General features: G+C 50.4%; 8 protein-coding genes across 8 annotated transcripts; 5 read left to right on the plus strand and 3 right to left on the minus strand.

Annotated features, from left to right (window-relative positions):
- Positions 1-12: 12 nt before the first annotated feature.
- AFUA_3G08960 (epoxide hydrolase family protein) lies at positions 13-1,524 on the plus strand (the record flags this gene model as incomplete). Its single annotated transcript, XM_749627.2, has 6 exons — positions 13-367; positions 421-693; positions 803-989; positions 1,044-1,164; positions 1,237-1,374; positions 1,426-1,524. The coding sequence occupies 6 exons, from the start codon at positions 13-15 to the stop codon at positions 1,522-1,524; spliced, it is 1,173 nt and encodes a 390-aa protein (XP_754720.2).
- A 686-nt stretch (positions 1,525-2,210) lies between these two features.
- Positions 2,211-5,608, plus strand: AFUA_3G08970 (putative AP-1 adaptor complex subunit beta). Its single transcript, XM_749626.2, has 7 exons — positions 2,211-2,842; positions 2,908-2,928; positions 3,020-3,151; positions 3,212-3,849; positions 3,908-4,476; positions 4,530-4,891; positions 4,949-5,608. The coding sequence occupies exons 1-7, from the start codon at positions 2,766-2,768 to the stop codon at positions 5,388-5,390; spliced, it is 2,241 nt and encodes a 746-aa protein (XP_754719.1). The 5' UTR covers positions 2,211-2,765; the 3' UTR covers positions 5,391-5,608.
- A 56-nt stretch (positions 5,609-5,664) lies between these two features.
- AFUA_3G08980 (threonine synthase THR4) lies at positions 5,665-7,888 on the plus strand. The gene is made up of 2 exons (XM_077804380.1): positions 5,665-5,933; positions 5,997-7,888. Exons 1-2 carry the CDS (start codon positions 5,880-5,882, stop codon positions 7,551-7,553), a joined length of 1,611 nt encoding a protein of 536 aa, XP_077660536.1. The 5' UTR covers positions 5,665-5,879; the 3' UTR covers positions 7,554-7,888.
- An 89-nt stretch (positions 7,889-7,977) lies between these two features.
- cspA (putative cell surface protein) lies at positions 7,978-10,945 on the minus strand. The gene is made up of 3 exons (XM_749624.2): positions 9,578-10,945; positions 9,407-9,512; positions 7,978-9,350 (listed from the first exon to the last, which is right to left on the minus strand). Exons 1-3 carry the CDS (start codon positions 9,656-9,658, stop codon positions 8,245-8,247), a joined length of 1,293 nt encoding a protein of 430 aa, XP_754717.1. The 5' UTR covers positions 9,659-10,945; the 3' UTR covers positions 7,978-8,244.
- A 115-nt stretch (positions 10,946-11,060) lies between these two features.
- On the plus strand, positions 11,061-13,079 carry AFUA_3G09020 (DNA primase subunit PRI1). The gene is made up of 3 exons (XM_749623.2): positions 11,061-11,455; positions 11,513-11,707; positions 11,768-13,079. Exons 1-3 carry the CDS (start codon positions 11,169-11,171, stop codon positions 12,891-12,893), a joined length of 1,608 nt encoding a protein of 535 aa, XP_754716.2. The 5' UTR covers positions 11,061-11,168; the 3' UTR covers positions 12,894-13,079.
- Positions 13,080-13,116: 37 nt separating this feature from the next.
- On the minus strand, positions 13,117-14,732 carry AFUA_3G09030 (MAM33 family protein). The gene is made up of 5 exons (XM_077804381.1): positions 14,408-14,732; positions 14,118-14,239; positions 14,000-14,058; positions 13,404-13,939; positions 13,117-13,345 (listed from the first exon to the last, which is right to left on the minus strand). Exons 1-5 carry the CDS (start codon positions 14,595-14,597, stop codon positions 13,320-13,322), a joined length of 933 nt encoding a protein of 310 aa, XP_077660537.1. The 5' UTR covers positions 14,598-14,732; the 3' UTR covers positions 13,117-13,319.
- Positions 14,733-14,785: 53 nt separating this feature from the next.
- AFUA_3G09040 (translation machinery-associated protein 16) lies at positions 14,786-15,977 on the minus strand. Its single transcript, XM_077804382.1, has 3 exons — positions 15,670-15,977; positions 15,522-15,606; positions 14,786-15,464 (listed from the first exon to the last, which is right to left on the minus strand). Exons 1-3 carry the CDS (start codon positions 15,836-15,838, stop codon positions 15,182-15,184), a joined length of 537 nt encoding a protein of 178 aa, XP_077660538.1. The 5' UTR covers positions 15,839-15,977; the 3' UTR covers positions 14,786-15,181.
- A 54-nt stretch (positions 15,978-16,031) lies between these two features.
- On the plus strand, positions 16,032-18,761 carry AFUA_3G09050 (putative exonuclease). Its single transcript, XM_749620.2, has 3 exons — positions 16,032-16,291; positions 16,349-16,496; positions 16,548-18,761. Exons 1-3 carry the CDS (start codon positions 16,279-16,281, stop codon positions 18,361-18,363), a joined length of 1,977 nt encoding a protein of 658 aa, XP_754713.1. The 5' UTR covers positions 16,032-16,278; the 3' UTR covers positions 18,364-18,761.
- The last annotated feature ends 137 nt before the right edge of the window (positions 18,762-18,898 follow it).

Here is an 18,898-nt window from a genome sequence, read left to right on the forward strand (position 1 = left end):
ACAACTATCATCATGTCAGTCCCATTTAGCCAGTTTCCTTCAACCGCAACCATTGTCCCAGCTCCTTTTCAAGTAGCCGTCCCCGATGAGCAGATAGCCGAGCTGAAGACCCTGGTGAAGCTCGCTAAGATAGCTCCACCTACACTTGAGAATCAGCAACAGGACCGTCGATATGGTGTCACATCCGACTGGCTGACGACCATGCGAGAGAAATGGTTGAACGACTACGACTGGAGAGTTACCGAGGCCCGTATCAATAGCTTCCCTCAGTTCACAACAAGGATCGAGGACATATCGCTGCACTTCGCAGCTTTGTTCTCGGAAAAGAGAGACGCAGTTCCTGTGATACTCCTTCATGGATGGCCTGGTAAAACTCTATTGCCCTCAATTATTTCGTCCGTGCTTATAGAAAAACCATAGGGAGCTTTCTGGAGTTCCTTCCCATGCTTCAACTGTTCAAGGAGGAATACACTCCCACCACATTGCCGTATCACTTAATTGTGCCTTCGCTTCCCGGATATGGGTTCTCGTCTAGCCCACCCTTGGACAAGGAGTATAAGAGCCATGACGTGGCACGAGTGATGGACCAGTTAATGAAAGGACTCGGTTTCGGAGGCGGCTATGTTGCTCAGGGAGGCGATATCGGAAGCCGCATCTCGAGGGTGCTGGCAGTGGATTTCGAAAGTTGTAAAGGTGGGTGCAATTCCGTGCCTTCAATTGCAATACATACTGACGATCTATAGCGGCTCACCGTGAGTTTATTTCTTCTGTGTCTGTCTGAGGTGGTGCCAACAAGTAACAGTAAACTTCTGTACCATCCCACGCCCAGAGGCCTGCTCAGATGACAGCCTATCTGCTTCTGAGAGACGTGGGGTCGAGAGGCTGAACGCCTTCCTAACGACTGGGCTAGCATATGCAATTGAACAAGGCACAAAACCAAGCACCATAGGTCTTGTCCTGTCTACCAACCCCATGGCTCTGCTGGCGTGGTAAGCATAATGATATTCAAAACCGCAAAGCACCCCATTAAATCGCCTGACTAGGGTTGGAGAGAAATTCCTCGATTGGGTGGACGAGCCTCTACCTTTAGAGACCATCCTTGATTTCGTCTCTCTGTATTGGTTTACGGAGACATATCCGCGGGCCATTTACTTTTACCGCGAGGTCTGGGTCCCGATTTCATGAACCTGCAGGGATGCTAATGAAGAGGTCAAACAGGACTTTCCTCACAGAAAGTTCTCCTCCGAACTGAGTACACGGTGGTTCATACACAAACCATTTGGATATTCCTATTTTCCCATGGAACTTTATCCGGCTCCTAGATCCTGGGTGGCCACAACAGGAAATCTGATCTTCTTCAGAGATCACCAAAAGGTATGAACCTTGGTTTCCATTTAAATCCATACCACTGACTTTCTCATTGAGGGCGGTCATTTTGCGGCGCTTGAGCGACCCCAAGTCCTGAAAGCGGACTTGACAGGTTTCATTGAGCAAATTTGGCCAAGCATTGCAGCGGTGGAGTAATAGCCAGAGCTCATTCATGTTGAGAGCAGACGCAAGCCTGAGGCGATTTGCTTCAATTGACTTTTATGAGCAAGCGGCAGCATACTGTCACCTGTTTCCAATGTATATCAATGAACATACAGCATCCTATGAGCCGACTAGGTAGGCAGACATAGTAGATAGGAACATCCACTACGTCCAACATGATGCCGCTTAGCCTCGTATGCTCTGGCTGAAAGTGACAGAAGAATGCAGACAAAGGCAGGTGTCCAACTCCACAAGTCATCTTGTCTTTCGAGAGCATAAAATTGAATGCTTGTTTATTGGGTAAATCCTTGACATTCTGATGGCCACTCTTGTGGATGCCAAACGTCGTGTCTGATCTCGATGTCGTGATCTGCGTGCCTATTGAGTCCTGGTACGGGCAGGGAGCTGAATGTGCCATTCGATACCACGGCGCCACTCTTAGTTGACGAAGCGATAGCAGTAAAGCGTCATTGCGTTCATCATCTTCCAGATTTCGAGCCACTCATCCGTTGTGCTACTAGGCTGAAGACGGCGACAGAGGAGATAAAGAGGATGAGGTTGTAGAACTGCAATTCTCTTCAGCACGAAATCTTGCACTGCATACGATAGATGAGAGCATACAGCTGTCCTTGAGTACTCATTCTCTTCAGCCTCTGTCCTTGCCTCGACAAACAAGCGTCGCAGATTAGGGAGGTTTGCCTAGTAATGAAAATGAATAATTGGTATCCATCATGACAGGCCAGGACTTACCATGACAACAAATTCCAACTCAACAAATGTGCTGGTTATAACGGCGTCAATAATCAAAGAATCCTGGTAGAGTAATGGACCTGAAGTGGACCGGACGGAGTGGGATGGATTGGTGGTGGCTCCGGTTTGGGGAAATCATGAGCCGCGTTTTGTGGACAACTTTTGGGCCCGTGACAATTGACCTAGACCAGACCAGACCTTTTGCTTTCCTTAACCCCATCAGCACCCTTTGAGGGAGACGGATTGCTCCCTACTTTCCTACCTTTTCCATATTCTCTATCAAATTGAGACTGATCTGGGAAACGTGATGCCGGTCTCGTTTTAAGTGTTGCACCGTCACGTCCCCTCAAGTCGAACTGGTCCCTGAAGCTTCGCCGCCGAATTCCCCGCAGTGGTCCGCAACGAAGCACTACTTCTCACCTACGATAGAAATATTGTTTGCGGAGGCGCGACCTAGTCGTCGCTGAAGCTGTCGTGCCCTCAAAATGGCGATGAGTAGGATCCGCGGCGCTTTTGCAGTGCCTAGAAAAGGAGAAACGTTTGAATTGCGAGCTGGTCTTGTGTACGGAGTTCCTCCACCCTACGTAAGTTTCATTTAGTGGACTGTGTCGCTGACAGGAAGAATAGATCTCAGTATGCGTACGAACGGTATGTGGAATGCTTTTGTTTTCTCTCGGAGCTGTTTTGACCATTTACTTCTTGCGCCGCCGAATGTGAGTGCGTTCTAACTCTGTTCCAGGAAAGAAGCCATTCAAAAGACCATCATGGCTATGACACTGGGAAAGGATGTCTCTGCTCTTTTCCCTGACGTTCTCAAGAATATTGCGACGAGCGATCTTGAACAGAAGAAGCTTGTATATCTATATCTCATGTGAGTGTTCCTGAATCTACTCGGTGGTGGCTCCGTTCGCTGATGCCATGCTTCAACTAGGAATTACGCCAAATCTCACCCGGATCTTTGCATTCTCGCCGTGAATACATTTGTACAGGACTCTGAAGACCCCAATCCATTGATTAGGGCACTGGCTATCAGAACAATGGGATGTATTCGGGTGGATAAAATGGTCGACTACATGGAGGAACCGCTCCGCAAGACACTCCGGGACGAATCACCGTATGTCCGAAAGACTGCTGCGATCTGTGTGGCGAAGCTATTCGACTTGAATCCTTCATTGTGTTTGGAAAATGGTTTCCTTGAGATGCTGCAGGAAATGATCGGCGATCCAAATCCTATGGTGGTCGCGAACTCGGTGACCGCGCTTTCAGAAATCCATCATGCCGCTCCTGAGACCCGAGCTCTTCAAGTGACATCTAACGTACTGCGCAAGTTGTTGATGGCCTTGAATGAATGTACCGAGTGGGGTCGGGTCACAATCCTGACAACTCTGGCAGAATACAAAACCAGTGATGTGACGGAATCAGAGCATATTTGCGAGCGAGTCGCGCCACAATTCCAACACGCCAATCCAAGTGTAGTACTTGCAGCGGTCAAGGTCGTTTTCCTGCACATGAAGAACATCAAGCAGGAGTTATCCAGCAACTACTTGAAGAAGATGGCGCCCCCTCTAGGTATTTCTCTTGAGCCCACTTGTCATCCCGAAAGCATGGCACGCTGATATCTATATAGTGACTCTGGTGTCCTCCGCTCCGGAAGTGCAATATGTCGCATTACGAAACATCGATTTGTTGTTGCAGAAGCAGCCCGATATTCTGAACAAAGAGCTGCGGGTTTTCTTCTGCAAGTACAATGACCCTCCCTATGTTAAGTTCCAGAAACTGGAAATTATGGTCCGCATAGCCAACGACCGCAACGTCGATCAGCTCCTCGCAGAACTGCGGGAGTACGCATTGGAAGTCGACATGGATTTCGTGCGGCGCGCCGTGAGAGCAATAGGCCAGGTTGCCATCAAGATCGAGAGTTCATGCGAGAAGTGTGTAAACACATTATTGGATTTGATCAACACCAAAGTGAACTACGTCGTACAGGAGGCTATTGTCGTCATCAAAGACATTTTCCGAAAATACCCTGGATACGAAGGCATCATCCCTACTCTCTGCAAATGCATTGATGAGTTGGATGAACCAAATGCCCGTGCCGCGCTCATATGGATCGTGGGAGAATATGCGGAGAAGATTAGCAATGCTGGCGATATCCTGGCCGGGTTTGTGGAAGGGTTCAACGAAGAATTCTCACAGGTCTGGTTGCTGCGCTCGACTTGTGTATGCCAAGGCTAATTTTTTTTTATCAGACCCAGCTTCAGATTCTTACTGCTGTCGTAAAGCTATTCTTGAAGCGGCCCGAGAAGGCTCAAGGACTGGTTCAGAAAGTTCTCCAGGCGGCAACGGCTGAGAATGATAACCCCGATGTCCGTGACCGAGCCTACGTTTACTGGCGTCTTCTCTCCAATACAAGCGATCCCAATGCTACGAAGAACATTGTTCTTTCCCAAAAGCCTCCTATTGTTACGACGATCCACTCTCTCCCGCCCGCTCTTCTTGAACAGCTGATCGGTGAACTCTCTACTCTTGCATCCGTCTACCACAAACCACCAGAGCAATTTGTCGGTCAGGGCAGATTCGGCGCAGATGCCGTGCAACGTGCTGCTATAGAGTTCGTTGCCTTGCTTCTTAATCCGTTCTTGAGCAGTCAGCTAATATGATGGAACAGGGAACAAATTCAAAACGCCCGTGAAAACCCCTTGGCTGCAGCCGCTGCGGCTGCCGCAGTTACGGGTGCTACGCCCCCGCCACAGGCTCAAAACAACGTTGAGAACCTCCTAGATATCGATTTCGATGGCGCAGCTCCCGCTTCGACCCAGAAAGAACCTGCTAGTGGAATGTCTGGTCTCGAGGGTCTTGCTGGTACTCCCGTTCGAGTAGAGTCTCCCGCTGTTGGCTCGCCCGCTCCTGCCGCAAGCAACAACCTGGATGACCTCCTTGGTGTGTTCGGCGATAGTGGCAGTACCTCCGCATCTGCCAGCACCGCTATTCCCAACGGCGGTGGTGCCGCTGCGGATCTCATGAACGGCTTCTCTGGCCTTGATCTCTCCGCCAACACAGGGGGCAATCAGCAAAGAAAGACCAATGAGGATATTCTATCACTGTTCTAACTCGGGAAAACTCTGGTTATTTGATTATGCGGCGTGACCATCTCAAGGTCAGGAGTAGTATTTACAGTTGTTGATATAGATCCCATACCATTGTCCGATTTGCACCGAGCTGGATATTAATTGACCTGCATAGTTAACAAATCTATCTTTTGTGTTCTCTGTCGCTCGCTCGTTTATCCGCCTATGCTTGGATCCAGTGCGAGTACTAGGCGCTCTCGTATCATGATGCCAAGATATCAGATCACTAACCATTTATGCACGTGATTTCGGTGTGCCGTTGTCGGCGACGCTAATCCCTAAGCAGGCAAGGGCCTCCCCGCGACATTTGAGAAAGATAACTAGTTCAGAGGTGGGATGAATCATCGCCAGACTCGCCTTCGCCCATTCTTTTACAACTGAGTTCCTGATTGCAATTGTTTTGTACACGGAGCTGTCATCTCAATTGAGGACACCTGGCATACTCACGACATCGGATTTTACTTCCTAGTTATGTCTCATACACTTTCGCAAAAATATCTCAGCACACGGGGTGCCTCCTACGGGGTCGGTCGAGAATAATTTAACCTTAGTCCAAAAGATCATTCTGCTGACCTACTGGCTGTATAGCTGTCCTTCGAAGATGTCGTCCTTAAAGGACTGGCGTCCGATGGTGGCCTGTTCATCCCCGAAGAAATCCCTTCGCTTCCTGCGGGATGGGAGACAGAGTGGCGCGACCTCAGTTTTGAAGATCTCGCATATCGTATCATGTCATTGTACATCTCGCCGAGCGAAATCCCCTCGGAAGACCTCCAAGATATCATTAGACGCTCATACGCTACGTTCCGGCACCCTGAGAGGACGCCTCTGGTTGAATTGGATGGAAAACGCAACCTCTACTTGCTCGAATTGTTCCATGGACCAACATTCGCCTTCAAGGACGTCGCGCTACAGTTCCTCGGAAACCTCTTTGAATATTTCTTGGTGCGCAAGAATGAAGGCAAGGAGGGTAAGGACAGACACCACCTGACCGTTATTGGTGCTACTAGTGGCGATACTGGATCGGCAGCGATCTATGGTCTCCGGGGCAAGAAGGATGTCTCCATCTTCATCCTCTTCCCCACTGGACGGGTGTCGCCTATCCAGCAAGCTCAGATGACGACAGTCTTGGATGCCAACGTCCACAACCTGACAGTCGAGGGCTCTTTCGATGATTGCCAGGACATTGTAAAGGCCTTGTTTGCTGATCCTGATCTCAACTCAACCCACAACATTGCTGCTGTTAACTCCATCAACTGGGCTCGTATCCTGGCTCAGATCACATACTACTTTTACTCCTACTTCTCTCTTACCAAGACCTCCGCCTTCTCCAAAGACACGAAGATGCGCTTCGTCGTTCCTTCAGGAAATTTCGGTGACATTCTCGCCGGATGGTTCGCTAAGCGCATGGGTCTTCCCGCTGAGAAGCTTGTCATCGCAACCAACGAGAACGACATCCTGGACCGCTTCTTCCGTAGTGGTGGCCAGTACACCAAGAACACCACTCAGGCCGAAGGCGTCAAGGAGACTCACAGCCCCGCCATGGACATCCTTGTCAGCAGCAACTTTGAGCGTCTCCTCTGGTTCCTTGCATTCCAGGCGGACTGCGCCGGCTCTGTAGACGGAAGACGCAAGCATGCCTGTGAGAGCGTCAGCAATTGGCTCAATCAGCTCAAGACACAGGGTGGTTTCACCGTACCCCAGGCAGTCCTCGAGGGCGCCAAGGCCGAGTTTGAGAGCGAGCGGGTGAGCAACGGCGAGACCATTGACCAGATTAAGTCCACCTACACCTCTTCCTTCCCCTCCAATCTCGGCCCTGGCAGCGCCAAGAGCTCCAAGACTGGCGGTTACATTCTCGACCCTCACTCTGCCGTCGGTGTGCGGGCAGCTCTGCGGTCTATCGAGCGGAATCCTGGTGTCAAGCATATCTCCCTCTCCACAGCCCACCCGGCCAAGTTCGCCAGCGCCGTCGACCTGGCCCTTCGCGCCGAAGACGGGTATGACTTCACCGAGGTTCTTCCTCAGGAATTCATCGGGCTCGAGCAGCGCGAAAGCCGAGTTACTCCTATCCGCGCCGGCGCCGGATGGGTAGGTGTCCGGGAAGTAGTCAAGGCCGAAGTCGAGCAGGAGCTGCAGGGCTTGAGGTAGTGAACTATACCGTCAAAACCTTTTCTTTCTTCTAAATGTATTCTTCTTCTTCATATCCTCTATTTCACTCCGTTTCAATCTTTATTAGAGGTTAAGACTGGTGGAATGGATGCTCCTGCATCATTTCCGCTTAGACCCTGCTTTAACTGCTTTGCATAGAGTAACCTGACTATAGAATCAAAGTCCAATACGTGGCTCGTGGATGAACATTTTCTGCCAGTTTGACATTTTCAGTTATGCATCAGAGGAGTGTCTATGAAAGTGCGAGATGCTGTCCTCGATCACGGTTACTTAAGTCTATGAGAATTGAATCGGATGTTCTAGGTCATAGGCGAACGTACCTGACGTGTTGGAACCAGCTGACTAGATCGGCTCGAAGTTTATCATGTTCGAAGCGTCATTAAAAAGACAGTAGGAAGTGAATGGCCTTATAAAGCATGCATGCAATGTATTTGCTACGCCTGTATTATATTACTATTACTTTGTTATTTGATAACAGTAACTCCGTCCATAACCACGAGCGAAGGAACAACTTTTTCAAAGTAGATGGCCGAAATTTGCTTGCCAGATGATAAACAGAGACCAAGTCAAAAACCGTGCGTGAAGAGAAAATCCAGGATAACAAAAATGTGCCTTTCCCGCCTGTATGGCAGCCAGTCACCTTGAATACGGAAGGCCATCGATGGATGCTCTAAAGCATGAGCATGACAACCCAGATACCAGCCAGGAGACCGGCGGCAGGCTCGAACTGGGAAGCAGAGCCAGTGAGAGCAGTCTCAGCTGGCGGCGGCGAGACGGCAGTGGGTTGACCAGGAACAGAGGGCTGCTCAGGAGCAGAGGGCTGCTCAGGCACAGAGGGCTGGCCAGGAACAGAAGGCTGCTCAGGCGCAGAGGGCTGACCAGGGACAGAAGGCTGGCCGGGAACGGAGGGCTGGCCAGGAACAGAAGGCTGGCCGGGAACAGAGGGCTGGCCGGGAACAGAAGGCTGGCCAGGAACAGAAGGCTGGCCGGGAGCAGAAGGCTGGCCGGGAACGGAGGGCTGGCCAGGAACAGAAGGCTGGCCGGGAACAGAGGGCTGGCCGGGAACAGAAGGCTGGCCAGGAACAGAAGGCTGGCCGGGAGCAGAAGGCTGGCCGGGAGCAGAAGGCTGGCCGGGAACAGAGGGCTGGCCGGGAACAGAGGGCTGGCCGGGAACAGAAGGCTGGCCGGGAACGGAGGGCTGGCCGGGAACAGAAGGCTGGCCGGGAACAGAGGGCTGGCCAGGAACAGAAGGCTGGCCTGGAACAGAGGGCTGACCAGGGACAGAAGGCTGGCCAGGAACAGAGGGCTGACCAGGGACAGAAGGCTGGCTAGGAGCTGTAGGCTGTCCAGGGGCAACAGGAACTGGCTGCACAGGGGGAGGAACAGTGCTGTTGGTGAAAGGAGCGGGCCTGGGGGGTGGGACAACAGTAGTGTTCTGGCCGGGGACACCCGTTGGGACAACCTTTGGAGGTGGCACAATAGTAGTCGCGTTTTGAGTCGGGACTGAAGTCGGGACAGAAGTCGCGTTTTGAGTCGGGACAAAAGTCGGGATTGAAGTCGCGTTTTGAGTTGGGACAGAAGTCGGGACAGAAGTCGGGACAGAAGTCGGGACAGAAGTCGGAACCAGAGGATGGTTAGGCACAGTTCCAGTGGGCACGACCACTCGAGTCTCGGTGTTCGAGTCCTCAACGGTAGTGGTAGTCACAGTGATTGTACTAGTCAGAGTGATAGGAATAGTCAAAGTCTTGGTTCCAGAAGTGACTTTCGTGTGGGAAACTGCGATGATAGTATTAAGACACATGCGCTTGAAAAGGTCAGGTGGAGCATCATACCTGGGCAGGTTGTGGTCAAGTACGTTGCCGTCCTGGTGACCCAGTGAGGCTCAGCAGTGGCTGGCCACTTGGTGGGAGGGGTGTGACCAGGGTAACCAGAATGACCCTATTACCGCAATGTCAGTGTCCTCCATGCAGAAGGTAAGAGAGGCTAGGGCGGGCTACGCATACCTCGTCATTGCCCTTGTTTGGCACAATGCCACCCAAGGCTGGCCCAGCCAGAGCCAGAAGTGCAATGCCAGAGTTGACCATTTTGAAAATTGATTTCTTGCTTTTGAGACAAAAGTTTCTGGATAACAATAAATGAATTCCCGAAGGAAGCAAGAAAACGAATGAAGAGTCCGAGAGCGAGCGACTTTCTTGAACAAAAAGGTGAAAGAAAGAATTGAAGGGAAAAGAGTCAGGATCGCAGGAGGAACTCTACTTTATATCTCGAGGGTGGAGTCGCTTGATGTTTTCAAGAGATTACTGGTAATGGTAGTGATACCATGTCGTACCCACGATCAACGAGGATGACGACCAATATCTGGTCCCAGGTAACTCGAAAGTTGATTGGCCTCCGACCCGAGTAGGCTGATAATACCCCATTGAACCATGGATAATAGAGGTACCGATGTAATGCTATCAAGAGAAGACTCTTATGTGAGAGCCTGTCGTGTGTCAAGACCAGGAGATCGAGGTAACATCTCCGAGTTTCATTCGGATGAAAGGCCGAGGATACCCTTGTCAGCCTCCCAAGAGACGGGGAGACAAGAGGAGGCACGGAAGTCTAGGGGCCAGAAGTGATGGCGTCACCAACATCAACTAGTGAGACGAGGGTAACATGAACCAGCATTGCTGGATGGAGTCCTCTCAGATCCTGAGATCTTGTCACAAAAAAAGGCACCTCACGCGAAAATAGGAACAAGCCGCTCACAGCTCGGCGCCACCGTGGAGCCTCAGTCAGAGATGGTCGAACCACACTGCAGAAAGGCGACTGAAGTAACGCTTGGAATGTGGAGTTTGAAATGGGTACGCCCATTCAATGCTACCTGCCGAAGCTTAAAGAAGGAACAAAAGGTACTGGAGTCAATCCAGCAGGCTTAGCCAATCTCCATAGTTGAGGCCCATGTAAGTGGAGGCCAGAGCACTGCTCAGCTCGCTGCGAGAGAAGCGCCTTCATGCCCAAATGCTGACTATTGTCTCCACCAGTGTTGTCAAACGCTTTCATAAGGTCCTTGATCGACGATGACGCACATCAGATCCATGGCAAATCTGGTATGCTCTGCTACCGTTTTTAAACAAGTGAGGTCTTCTAAACGCAAGTACGACGGTAGAAGAACCCCAGGGAACATTTGAGGCCAATGGTGGTGGAGCCTTTCTGAATGTAACAAGGATCTCTCTTGATTGGATAGCTCCGCGAGGATCAGGGCAGATGTAGGCATCATACCACTCGAGATGCGCCAGAGAGAGGTGGAGATCTCTGACGTTGAACGACCTTACAACAATACCGCAAGCGGACGTTGAAAGGGGAAGGAAGGTCGTTCCTGGCGAGGTTGTGGTTGCATGAGACTTCTAGGGAAATTGACCGTTTGCGGACGTAGGCTTAACAGGGTAGTCAGTGTCACGTGAACTGTAAGCACATTCCAAGCTGCCCTATCGATAAGGATAAGGGCTAGGGCTGATACAAGTCACTCTCGTTCCATTTAGAGGCACGCGTTTGGGACGCGTCTCGCGTCGATGGATGTGGATTGCTTGAATGATATTGTAGCCCAGAGAGTCGATGAAGTTATCCCACTGCCCATCGTCAACCAGATACATAATGCCTCACTCAGTTTCCTCTGCCGAGTCGTCCGCTCACGATCATGATGATGAGATACTCCAAGATACCCCTGCGACTGATGCGCATTCTAGCGCTACGGAAGATGAAGCTCCAATCGCGCTAGAAAATCAGGCAACAGGCGTGAGGCTAGAAGATATGTTCAGCGATGAGGACAACGATGAGGAATTTCCAGCTTCGAATGCTCCAGATCCGCAAAATGAGGCGACAGCACCCCAAGCTGCTTCGGAGTAAGCGCATTTTGTTCTTGCATTTGAGTATGGCATTGACGTTAGATGTTCATTCAGGCCCGCTCCTCAATCGGCACAAGTCGACACAGATATAATGCTCGCTTTCTATCAGCGTCTATTTCCATTCCGCTACCTCTTTCAGTGGCTGAACCATGGAATTATACCCTCTCCTGATTTTGGGAACCGCGAATTCGCTCTTACTCTTCAGAATGACGCATATCTTCGTTATCAATCATATGCGACTGCAGATCTGTGAGTAGGGAGAAGTTGTGGGCCTATAACTCATTGATTCCTGACAAATGCTTCCCTTAGATTCCGTAAGGACATCTTGAAAATGAACCCTTCGAGATTTGAGATCGGTCCCGTGTATAACACAAACCCGCGGGACCGGAAAACACTACGAGGCGGTCAGATGAAACCAATCTCCAAAGAGCTAGTATTCGATATCGATTTGACAGATTATGACGACATTCGGTCTTGCTGCACCAAAGCAAATATTTGTCGAAAATGCTGGACTTTCGTGACTATGGCGATGAAAGTGGTGGATACTGCGTTGCGTGAAGACTTTGGCTTCGAGCACATCCTTTGGGTGTACTCAGGTCGTCGTGGTGCTCACGCATGGGTGTGCGATGCCCGTGCTCGTTGTCTCCCCGATGACCGGCGCAGGGCCATTGCCGGCTATCTCGACGTTGTGAGAGGAGGATCCCAAAGCGGGAAGCGCGTGAATATAAAGCGGCCGTTACATCCGCATATGTCCCGTAGTCTTGAAATTCTCAAACCCTTCTTCGCCCAAACTACACTTATCGACCAGGATACATTCGCAAGCTCAGAACAAGCAGAGCGCCTCCTCTCATTGCTGCCGGACAAGACACTGAATGATGCACTGCGCAAGAAATGGGATTCGTCGCCTGGCCGGTCCAGTACGAACAAATGGGCGGACATCGACGCGCTTGCAAAGACTGGCAAGAGCAGCACTCTTAATCCTACTACTCTGAGAGACGCGAAACAGGATATCGTACTCGAATATACATACCCGCGACTCGACGCTGAAGTCAGCAAGAAAATGATCCATTTACTCAAGAGCCCTTTTGTCATCCATCCCGGTACTGGGCGTGTTTGTGTTCCCATTGACGCCAAAAAAGCGGACGGATTCGATCCTCTTTCCGTCCCAACAGTCACTCAATTACTGGCGGAGATAGATGCCTGGGATGCTGAGCACTCTAGCGGTAATGCAGGCGCCGAAGCTGGTCAAGATGAAAGCCACACACCTAGCGACTCCCAGGGAAGTCGCAAATTGCAAGATTACGAGAAGACCAGCCTTAAGCCATATATTGACTACTTCCGTTCGTTCATCGCTTCTCTAAACAAAGAGGAACGCGTCGGCAAACGAGGAAATGAAGATCCGGATGAGGTAAAATCGGAAAGCATGGAATTTTAAGGGCATTCACTGTTTGCATTCGTTCCGATATATGGCTGGGTTCTTGATATTGGGATTTGCAGGTTTCTATTCTTAGCGGAAGTATTGGTTTATGCTGGCGAAGTAAAGGCGTTTATAGGTGTTGGTTAGGCTGTATATAAGCCACGCAATTGAATCAACGACCCGATGCCAAAATTCGTACTTTATTGGTCACTATTCGCTACTATGGTAAACTCGGCGGTAATTTTGATGACGGCTTGAATGAGAGGTTTGACATTCTCAATTAGATGTGAACTACGTACAACACATGATCCTGAATTCGTTTCTAATGATACAATGGGGGAATAGCGGATAAGTAGTTATGATTTTTCAATGGATTTTGGTACAATGCACGAGAAGACCTAGTAAGGACTTCAGAGCACTTTTTCGCCGAAAAGATTTCGGTATTTAAGCGGCGACGAAGTTCTTGACGTCTGCGACCAGCAATGTTAGCTACACGAGCGAAGGCGTAATGACAGTGATTAAACTTACTCTCGAGCCAGCGGACGTATTCCTTCTGCTCCTTGACCTGAATGTAGTCGGGGATCATGTTGGCGAGCTCAGCATTGATGCCTCTCTCTTCGAGGTAGCGTTCGAGGAAGGTCTGCAGGTCTTCGTCAAGGTTCTCGAAAGGAGGACCAGCGTAGAGGCTCTGTCTGGTCCAATCTTGCTCGGCAGTTTGTGCGTGGGCGAGGTCAGGCTTAGAGAAGTATGACACCTCCTCGATCTGGAACAGACCATCCTGAGCAACGGTCTGGATCAGGAGAGAACCGTTGCCGGGCTTTTCGATGGTGATGTTAACACGAGCAGGGAAGCTGGGTTCCATATCACGGTCTAGATCATCAATTTCGCGGTCGGCCGGAGCAATGCGATCCTCGGGGTGCTGAGCAACAGTACCGGGCGCACCGCGACCTTGGTTAACGGGCTGGTGGCCCTGGAAGTCCATCTCATCGGCGAAAGCGCTGTCATCGAAATCCTCCTGTTCACTCAGGTTCTGGAGATCGGCGACGGTGAAGGTGAGTCGGATCCTGTCCGTAGATGGAAGTATAAGTGGAGGAGCCGAAGGTCTCTGGTGAAGAGATACTTACTCCTCATTGCCAAACTTCTTGCTCAAAACAACTTCCTGTTCACCAGGAACATCCTTGACCTATGCACAATACGTGAGTCCGTGCTAAAATCATTGATACTTGTGGTCCGTATACTCACCTCCCAGGAGTTGTTCTGGAGGACATACTGGATGTTCTGCACGGAGGTCTCAAGATCCTCTAGGCCGGAGGCCTTCTCATGTTTCAATTCATCCTCCAGCTTCGCAACAAGTTCAATGTCGCCTTGTACAAAGAAAATGGGTGTTAGCTTGATGTTTTGCTGAATAAAACCAGCTTTGTGAAACCACCGGAACTCGTGCCCGATCAACAAATGAAGCCCGGAAAGAGAAAATTTGAACTATCATGTCCTCCATGAATACCTTGGATAATAAACTTTATAGAGGACTTTACCTTCGGCAGGAGATTGTCTGAAAGCACTAGAGGTAGAGAAAGCAGCGTAGGAGGGTCTTGTAGCCTGCTTCAACGAAGCTTGCAGAAAGCCATTCTTGGGAACTGACAGGAAGGACGACCGTGAGGCGGTAGCGATGGACCGCGAGAGTGTGCGAGGCACGGAACGCGCAAATGTACGAAGAGAAAGCATCTTAAAGATGGATGAAAAATTGATGCGCAAAAATGGCAGATAAGAAGGTGGTAATCAGAAGGTATGAAGTTGAAGAGAGGAAGTTTTGAATCTGGTGTGAGGCGAACCGATGATGTTAACCTTCCGACCCGGCCGCCAAGACTAGGGAGCTTCTGCCATTTCCGATGATCCAACTACTTATCTACAAAGGACAGGATGAGCCTGCTTACACAAAAAAACAAGAAAAAGAAGTATATTCTTTGATCCCAGCTACTTTTACTATATCTGTGTTTTGTCTGCATTGGGTTTTGACCCCATGGGTGTCGGATGGGGTCCGGATTCGAGCTCAATAGCAACCTGGGGCGATGGGGACTGTGTACTTCGCTACTCCAGTGTGGCAGTATAGTATGATTACTTCACGCTCAATATGCAGAGCGGTGTAACTTAGTCGGGTTCTAAACTCGAATCTCTGATGGATTGATGATGCACAGCAAAATTGCCTGCGGCATGTACTGGGTCAGTCATATGTAGGATCATCACCGAAGATCATCTGACTCGTTATGTATATTAAGAAGATCATTAGGAAGAGATAGGAGAAACCAGCCTCATGAAAGTCCCTTGGGTGGAAAAGCCGACGGCTGTTTCCCACCATCTTTGGTTATTCTGATGAATTTCATCATGCTAAGGCTGGACCAGTCTCCGTTCCACGATGCGAGGCCTTTGATCACAGCTTCTTGGCTTAAATCGGGCATCCAAAATCCAGTCTTAAACTCTTTGTTCTCGACCTCTGTCCGTTGTAGTAAGGCTTCTTCACGCTTGCTTGGAGGCCGGCCTTTCCTCCGCTCACTCTGTAATTGTTCGATCTCAGGGACGCTACGGTTAATATACCTAGCCAAGCAGGTGTCAGCATGCGACTGTGCAGGAAAAGTAATGACATAGACATACCGCACGACCAAGTCCTTCATATCATCTTCTGAGAACGGTTTAGATTCTTTCGCAACGGTTTCTTGGAAGTACGTGACGCGATCAACTGGAGAGAGGGTCTTAGAATCAGCTCAACAAGCCCGCAGAGAAAAGTGAAGTATATACTGACTGTAAGACTGTCTTCCACGGGCCATCAATGCTGAGACTCGGGCTACTCGATCATCCCTTGCGTTGGCTCGGCGCAATCTCTTCGCATCTCTGCTGTTCTCATGAAGTGCATCAATCACACCGCGCTTCTTTGAAATATGTTTGTGCACTTTCGCGAAAGACTTCGGCATTGTATTGATTCAAATCTCCTATGCTTGCTAGGAGTAGAGGGGTAGTCTATGCGAATTCACCATCCGCTAAGTCGAAACTTCCTTTTTTGATAATTTTCTGGTACAGACGGCAGAATCAACAGGCGGTGACTCCGAAAGTAGAGACCGCCTCCCTCAACCCAATCAGAGCTGCTCTCTTGATATACCGCGTTCACGCGTCGATGGTGAACGAGAAGGAACGAACATTCCAGCCTCGTTGTCAGGGCCCAGAATCTTGTCTCTGGGTTGTTGGTCAGGGTGGCTGACTACTGTCATTGATCACTATTTTATAGGAACGCGGTATCCCAGCAGCCACGCACTCAGACTCTTCGAACCTTCAGCCCAAGAACGTCAGAGCCGATGCCCGTCTTGGCCAGTTAGGTGAACGGCAGGAGTGTCTTGCCTTTGCAAGAGTGCCCACCATGGGCATTAAAGGTTGGCTTTTCCCCTCTTCGCCATGATGAATGACAGAGATACTGATTGATTATGCAGGACTCCACGGCCTTCTCAAATCAATTCAGAAGCCATGTCACGTTAAAAAGTTCAAAGGGCAAACCCTCGGAGTAGATGCGTATGGCTGGCTACATCGCGGCACTGTTGCCTGTGCTGTCGATCTCGTACTCGACAGGCCTACAACGAAGTATGTGATCAGCCAAGGCGTTTCGCGATGGCATGACTAATTTTTGTCCAGACATGTCGAATTCGTCCTCAATCGTGTCCGCATGCTCCTCTACTTCGGGGTAACCCCGTACCTTGTCTTCGATGGAGACAATCTCCCCAGTAAATCCGGTACCGAGTCGGAGCGGCTTCAGAAGCGGGAGGCAAGTAAAGCTCTTGGATTGGAGCTTCAACGCAAGGGCCGTATGGCAGAGGCCTACCAGGAACTACAAAAGGCCGTGGATGTGACTCCTTATATGGCTCGCCAATTGATCGAGGAACTGAAGAAGGTGGAAGTCCAATATGTCGTCGCGCCGTACGAGGCAGATGCACAGCTGGTATATCTTGAACGGCAGGGCATCATCAATGGGATTATATCTGAAGACTCGGATTTACTTGTCTTCGGCGCCAAGAGATTACTGTCTAAACTCGACCAACATGGCGATTGCATTGAGATTGATCGAGCAGACTTTGCGGCCTGTCGCGAGGTCAACTTGATAGGATGGACAGATGCTGACTTCCGACGGATGTGTATCCTTAGTGGCTGCGATTATCTTCCCAACATCCCCAGAATGGGTCTGAAAACAGCTTATCGGAGCATACGAAAGTACAAGAACGTTGAGAAAGCACTTCGTATGCTGCAGTTTGACGGTCAATTTCACGTTCCCGCTGGTTACCTTGAGAATTTCAAGCAAGCCGAGCTCACGTTCCTATACCAGAGAGTTTTCTGTCCTAAGGCCGGCAAGCTCGTCCCTTTGACTCAGCCCGAAAAGGATGTGAACTTGGAGGAACTGCCTTTCATCGGTCGCGATGTGGATGCAGAAATCGCGCTCGGTGTTGCACTTGGCGACTTGGATCCAACGACGAAAGAGCAAATTGTGCTAAAGCCCCCAGTTCCTGGGAAGATGGCAAGCGGAATTACTCGGCGGCAGACGCTCGGCTCTGCGGCAGAGTTGAAGCCGAAGAAACCCATCAGCGCATTCTTTACTCCAAAGCGGATGCCGTTGGCTGAACTCGACCCTAACAGTTTAACGCCGTCTCCGAGTCAGCAACGACTGCTGGAGCGTCATGCCAATAGTTCGTGGGAGAGCAGCCCTGCGCCATCGCGGCCAGACGTTACGAGGTCGGCGTCTGCCCTGGGTTCCTCCAACCGTTTATCAAGTCCCCTTGTCAGAAGTGTGGAGCGTACCTCTTTCTTGGCTCGCGCGGCTAAAGCGTCAACTTTTCAACCCGCCAAACGGCAACGCCTTTGCGCCGACACGGAGGAAGAAAACTTACCGGAGCGTGCAGACTGCCGTAGTCGTTTCTTCGCGCCTTGCACCAACAGCTCTAGTCCAAGTGGCTCGAAGGCTGCTCGAACCAAACGCAAATCGACTTTGGAAGTTTTCTCCGATGAGGTAGCAGAGCAAATAATGACGTACCTACCTGACCCCGCTCACAGGTCTAGCGACTCCAAGGAAGGTGTTGATTCGCCCAGATCGTCTATGTCAGACGAGAATGATGGCAAACCAGTGCTGTCAAAGTACATCTTCAAGCCCCAGTCTAAGGAGAGTACCTCTGGCGCGTCCCGCAATCCGACGTTATCAACCTTGTCTGGTCCTTTCCCGCGGCGCCGGCTCACTCCCTTGCAGCGCCTTGGTCAAACCGCTCTTGCTCGTCCTCGATCTGTGAATGCCCTGCCCCAGACAAAGGCATTCGTCCATCCCAGCCTGGTTGAACGTTCAGCGACAACCTCTACCCAGGGCAGCGAAGACTTGATTGTTCCGAACACCGATGACGAAGATGATGGCGATGATACCAACAAAACGCAGGACCCGGTCAATCTGGAACAATTCTTATATGCCAGATAACAGAGAGGTTCTCGGATTGTTGGACCAGATTCGGTTGGTTTGCATGGAGGGAACATTGACTCAACGGAGTACAACGGCGTACTTGGGACGACTTGCATACTACTACTTTGCATTGATACTTTTGGTATACCCATATCTGAGTTGGGCGCTCTTGTTGGCCTAGAAAGTTTGGGAGGCTTTTGACGTTGCAAGTGAAAAGACATGGTTAAACTGGGAGTAATATACATACAGAACAGATCCGCCCTTGGCTTTTTTTCTAGTATCATGGAGACTTACAAGGAACAGTTCGATAGCTTTTTAATGTTATTGCGCCTGTCTATGTTGGGCAGTGGAGTTTACTGGACACCTGAAAATCGCGAGGCTGGATCGATGAGGTTACCGATAAGCGTGACGCTAGACCTATCAAGGGATAGCCCTATGAGTGGGTCAATCTGGTCTGAGATGGGCACGAGCGGGGCTGCCTGAAAGCGCAGGCGGTCGGGCATGGTTACCGGGGAACGGGCGGCGTAAACAAAAGGCGTTGGCCCAGCCTCCT

The sequence above is a fragment of the Aspergillus fumigatus genome, chromosome 3, assembly GCF_000002655.1.
Source record: "Aspergillus fumigatus Af293 chromosome 3, whole genome shotgun sequence".
NCBI classification, from domain to species: domain Eukaryota; kingdom Fungi; phylum Ascomycota; class Eurotiomycetes; order Eurotiales; family Aspergillaceae; genus Aspergillus; species Aspergillus fumigatus.